This window comes from Mus pahari, chromosome 8 (assembly GCF_900095145.1).
Source record: "Mus pahari chromosome 8, PAHARI_EIJ_v1.1, whole genome shotgun sequence".
In the NCBI taxonomy this organism is placed as follows: Eukaryota; Metazoa; Chordata; class Mammalia; order Rodentia; family Muridae; genus Mus; species Mus pahari.
Window position 1 is genome coordinate 47,161,403 of NC_034597.1, and position 5,618 is coordinate 47,167,020.

General features: G+C 44.0%; 1 protein-coding gene across 1 annotated transcript; it reads right to left on the bottom strand.

Moving 5' to 3' along the window:
* Positions 1 to 462: 462 nt before the first annotated feature.
* Positions 463 to 2,882, bottom strand: LOC110325404 (cathepsin G). Its single transcript, XM_021203378.2, has 5 exons — positions 2,828 to 2,882; positions 2,040 to 2,187; positions 1,438 to 1,573; positions 1,008 to 1,262; positions 463 to 612 (listed from the first exon to the last, which is right to left on the bottom strand). Exons 1-5 carry the CDS (start codon positions 2,880 to 2,882, stop codon positions 463 to 465), a joined length of 744 nt encoding a protein of 247 aa, XP_021059037.1.
* Between the last annotated feature and the right edge of the window lie 2,736 nt (positions 2,883 to 5,618).

Here is a 5,618-nt window from a genome sequence, read left to right on the forward strand (position 1 = left end):
TACTCACTGGAGAAGGAGTGTTTATGCTCCTTCAGTATCGACACATGGGAACCCAATCCCTGTTGGAAGGGGATTGCATGAGAAGTGGCAGCTTCTGAACCCTCATGAGTAGCCACCCTATTAGAGAGGCCCCATGGATTCCCCTTGTACTTTCTACTGTGTGAGAATGCAGGAAAGGATAGCTGCGATCTCGTGAGCAGCTCCTCGTCAGACACCGGATGCTGGCGCCCTGACTTTGAACTTCTCAGCCTCTGAACCGTGGCCAAATAAATGTCTGTTGTTTAGTATACCACTAAAATACCACTATGTGGTATTTTGACGTAGGAGTTCAAACACATTAAGACAGCACTATATAATATTTAATAAATGAAAATGTACACTCTCCAGAAGACATTAATAAGGGCTACGGAAGTCCCCTGGAGCTGGTCTGCGCCTGAGACGGGAGTCAGCAGGTCCCTGATATCACGGTGCGAAACGTCTCATTGTTCTTTTGATCCAGGGCATGAAGCTCTGGATCTTGGTGAATACAGCTGGAGGGTTACCATTGTTGCTTCCATAGGAGACGATGCCCTGGGCCACATTGCTACATACCAGGGGGCCACCAGAATCACCCTGTGGGCGGAGGAGGAAAAGGACACGAAGGTAGGCTTTCTGCCTCTTGCTGCCCCCATGCTACAGGCTTCCAGAGAAAGGTATGGGCTGGGGGCTTCCTTCAGTTGCCTGGTGTAGTGGGTGGTGAGCTTTTGATGACTTGCGGGAATCAAGTTCCTGGGCATTTCAGCTGCTAAGATCCTGCTAAAGTTACTGCCTCCAGCTCACTCCATCCAGGTACCCCCACCTTCCCCAGTAAGATAAATTGTGTGTCTTCCTGTCATTCCCGAAGAGGAAAAACCCTCTGCACTCTGGTCCAGTACCCAGGATTGAAGGGATGGAGACCTGCCCTGCTGTCCTCCATTTGCCCTGAGCCCTTTGTCCCAAGAAATACTGGTGGGTGTTCACACTCTTACCCTGAAGGCAGACTTCCTTTCTCTCGGGTTTCCCACACAGATCTGAGTCTGGCTGTTGTAGAATTGGAAGCGATTGGCGCACTTTTGGTCCATCTGCACTCTTAGCTGCACCTCCTGGAGGACATTTGTTCCCCTGCTCTGGCTCACGCGGCCCCAGCCAGCCACTGTGCACAAATCCCCTGGCTTCAGGTTTTTGCCAGCCTGAGGCAGAGCCACAGGCTTCACTGATCCACTCCTCCGGGCTCTGCGCCTCAGCTGTCAGGATGGACAGAGGCATTTCAGCTCAGCTGCTCTTTCCCACCAGCACTTAGGGATTTCGCGTCTCACTCACCACCCTCGAACCCTGCCCCGACTTCCTCCTCAAAAGCCACACACCAAGAGGGAGCCAGCAAGCCTGGAGAACCAGAGGTCAGAAGGGGAAGGGGAGCACCTGCAGAAGCATGATGTCATTCCGGATGTTCTGCGGATTGTAATCAGGATGGCGGATGGCTCTGAGCACAGTGATGAGTTGCTGGGTCCTTTCTCGCATTTGGATGTTGTGGGCCCCTAGGGTAACATTTATGGAGCTGCGAAAGAAAGGTTGGGCTAGAGGTAGATACTATAACTAGGATCATACATCCAGCCGTTCAGCAGGGCAGATGAATGGCTCAAGGGCAGAAAAACAAGCTGGAGAGAGTGGGGGTGCAGGGGAGGGGGAAGGGAGGGCCTTGGGCCTGACCCCTTCTTGCTGTTTCCCACAAACCCTGAACTGGGGAAAGCAGATTAAACAGAAACAGTTTGAGTTCTTAGTTACTGCCCAGCCTGTGTCTTCCACCTTCTTCTTCTGTTTGTTTGTTTGTTTGTTTTGTTGGTTGGTTTTTGTATTATAGCCTCCTTTTCTGTGTGCAGACATTTGCTTCTTACTGCCCTCCTCCTGGTCCCATCTTGTCTCCAGAATTTCATTATCATTATACTTGATTGTAATAGCATATGATAGCTCTGCGGAGGGAGTTTGGGGACACTGACTTCCTGGGAAGCGTCTGAGTTCCTCACCTTCCCAAGCAATGAGCTGCTGTTAGGACGAAGTCTTCTCGCACCAGAAACCCTCCACAAGCACTCAGCCCTTCTGGACTCTGGATCAGAAGAAATGCCATGTAGGGGTAGGAATGGGGCCTGGCTTCTCGGCCTCCAATGATCTTCCCTGCAAAGAAGGATCTGGCACTTACCTGTGTACCTGGGAGCTTGCTGACAGGGCCAGGTGGGCAGCTTTAGAAAGGCTGCAAGTGGGGGGAGGGAGGTGATACAGAGGAGCTTTGCAGGACTCCGGGCACAGGGAGAAGATGCCAAGACTCCACAGGAGTTACTCCTAGCTTGAAGGGAGACTCGTCTCCTTCCCAGACCTTTCTGTGTTCCTCCTCCACATGGAGAACTATGTTTGTACCACACAAGGCTGACTCTGGCTATTAAGATGTTTTCCCAAAGTATGGGCTTTCTCTGTTCCCTGGTACTTCCTTCTTTAGAGAGCATCCCATGACCCAGAGTCTGTCTTCTCAAACCATGGCACTAGATATGGGAGACTGAATACATTCTGTAGAAAACATTTATATAGTACTTTCTATATGTCAGGGCCAATAACAAGACTCTCTTGTTTATTAACCAATTTAATTGCCATAGCAACTCTAGGCCACAGTATTAATGTTATTTGCATTTTATAGGTAAGGAAACTTAGGAGATGTGAGTTCAAGTAATTTACTCATCAATGTAGAGTTAGGATTGCTACAACATGTCTATTCAAGTGTACAGGACAGGACCTGATCTCTGAGGTGTGGTTGGCCACTCACCTGCCTCATCTCCTTGGAGTAGAATAAAGGTCAACAGGAGCAGGAGCGGCTGCATCTTTCCAGAACCACCGTTGCTTAGTCAGTTGCTGCGGGTGCTTTTCTCGGCCAGACTTTTATCCTCCCCTGGAGAGGAAGGAAGGGTGTGCTGAGAGGTCACAGATCCATTTTCCTGCTCGTGTGATAGGTTTCATCACCCAAAGTTTCCTAGGAGGTTTGCACACCAACTGCCAGTGATCTGGGAGAAGAGAGGGTGGCCCACGCCAATGTGGTGTCCCACACAGTTGCTGTGTCCTTGCTGTCAGCAAAATAGGAACCCAGCGAAGAGTGAGGTCTCTGAATATTGTGTACCAAGTTCACCGCACACTCAGTAATTCAGAAATTGGTGGCTACTTTCTTTTCTTCCTCTCCTTCTGGGAAATATAAATTGGGAAAATAAAGGAAAAAGGATAAAATAGCCTGCATATACAGAAAACAGAGGGATGAAAGATACACACCCAGTTACAGGTGTGCACAGGGAATTTTATACTAGTGACCAAGGAATTCGTCTCAACTTTCCCACTGAAAGCAACCAGAAACATGGCTTCTTAGAATGACCCGAGAATGTAAAAGACTGAGAACTGCCTACACAGGAGTTATCCTCAGGCCCTAACTGAAAGACTGCTGAGTCTAGGCAGGAAGCTACAGCGAAGGCACTGAACCGTGAATTATGAACTTTTGATAATCAAAATAGTCAGAGGCAGGGTTCCCATATCTCTTATGGGATTAGCATAACTTTAACACCAAATCCAGTGAAAATATTAATCTTGTTCTATGAGGAAGATATTGGCGTGTTACATTTTCAAGTCCTTATTTGTGCTTGGCACCATTTTCTCTCTAGAAAGAATTTTTTGATGTGATGGTGAATAAGAAGACATGGGTTTTTTTTCCACATAGAAAATATGTGTCCACGTAAGACATTAGAAACATGTGTTTTATGAATATCATTTATCACGGTGAAAAGAAGATAAAACCTTACTTTGTCAGAGGATGTAGCCTCTATCACAAATTAATGTCCAGGCAACATCCATACCATGAGTGAAAAGAGCATTATAGGGCAATATCACGTTTGAATACATATCAAATTTGATGCACGTCAAAACACATCAATTAACAAAAATTTACCTCATGAGAAGATTGAGTTTATTCTAGGAGCATGTGGTTGCCTTTGCATGTGGAAATGGGTTGCTATAGTAACTAACTGATTACAGAGAAACATTGTTCATGTGATGCAAGAACAAAAGGAAAAACTGCCCAAACATTTGCTAATGTTCACAATCATTTGCTGAAGTTTTTACAGCAAACTAGAAAAAAATTTGATTTCATAAAATCCCATACTAATTATAATTAACAGTGAAACATCCAAAACTTTTTCTTTCAGAGCAAAAAAAAAAAATTCTGGATATAAATTGCCATCCATGGTCTTCCATGTTATGCTAACAGTTTGAACTAGTTAGGCAGGAAATAGAAGTGAAAGGGTTAAAGCCCAGAAAGGAGGAAACCAAACTAATATTTGCAGATAGGGAAGTACATAGAGAGACTTTAAAAGACTCTACAACTAGATTACCATCATTGATACAGGAGCCTAAGAAAGGAGCTGGATAAAAACATAACATCAATTGTATTTTTGTAAATATAGTAATAGTGTTAGAAAATGAAAAATGTAATAAGTTAATATTTACTTGCATGGAAATGATAAAATAACTACATGAAAATCTAAAAGAATGTATGTGATACATTTCTGGTGAAGATGATACAAAGAATCATTTAAGAAGACTTCAACACACTGATTCCATGTATATGAACTGTTAGACAATACTATAAAATTGCCACTTTCCCCAAAGTTGACATGTAGATCCATTGCTCTTAAGAAATGTTTTGAGGGATTCTCTCCAAATGTGTGTGTGTGCGTGCATGTGCGTGTGCTGACCTGTGACCCAGCATATAGAGAGAGTTCAAAGAAGAGCCTATGAGGGTTATAAGCTTTCCTTTTAGACCGCATGCAGTCAGATACTGACACACCACATACCACAATTTATTCTCCAGCAAATACTCTGCTCATATCAGACGAGACTAGGCATGCTCAGGGTGGTATGGCTGTTGGCTGCATATTTAATTTGTGATAGAGATTGCATCCCCTGGCATAGTAAAGACTAATATTCTCTTCATTCTGATAAAGAGAAATTATATTTATACAGCAGAAGCTTTTCCAGCATCCTAGAGGAGGAGGCATTTTTATGTGGGAAAAATAAAACTTTACCTTTTATTTATGCCACATCAAAAATTCTAGGGGAGGACATGGAACAAATGTGAATAAATACTTGAAAATATGGTGTATCAATATCTATCATAGATAAAGATTTTATACACCACAGTTAAAAGTAAACAACATAAAGAAAACAATCGATGGATTTGATACATTAAAATTGAGAGGAAACAAAGACAAAGATTCTCAGAACACACATAACCAGCAAAAGACTTGTTAGTCAAGTTACATAATGGACTTCCATAAAGCAGTGTGAATGATAAATAATTAAACGGCACAATGGACTTTTATAGAAATCTCAAAACAGAACCTCCAGCTGACCAATAAACATCTGGAGAGTTCCTATGTCATCAGGTACCACCGAAGCAGCAAGTTAAAGCATTCTGAGATACCAACATCACTACTCATCCATGGATATAAGTGTGAAGGAAGCCTGTGTCCAAGGAGGGCACAGAAGGCTGCCTCACACCAGAATCCCAGCACTTCAAG

What these genes read in the sequence shown, in the direction of transcription:
- LOC110325404 (XM_021203378.2), bottom strand. Translation starts at nt 2,882, where the DNA reads ATGCAGCCGCTCCTGCTCCTGTTGACCTTTATTCTACTCCAAGGAGAT. An exon ending in GCAGCTCATTGCTTGGGAAG is followed by an intron (nt 1,574 to 2,039) that starts GTGAGGAACTCA and finishes TTTCTTTCGCAG; the next exon opens with CTCCATAAATGTTACCCTAG. An exon ending in ATGACATCATGCTTCTGCAG is followed by an intron (nt 1,263 to 1,437) that starts GTGCTCCCCTTC and finishes CCATCCTGACAG; the next exon opens with CTGAGGCGCAGAGCCCGGAG.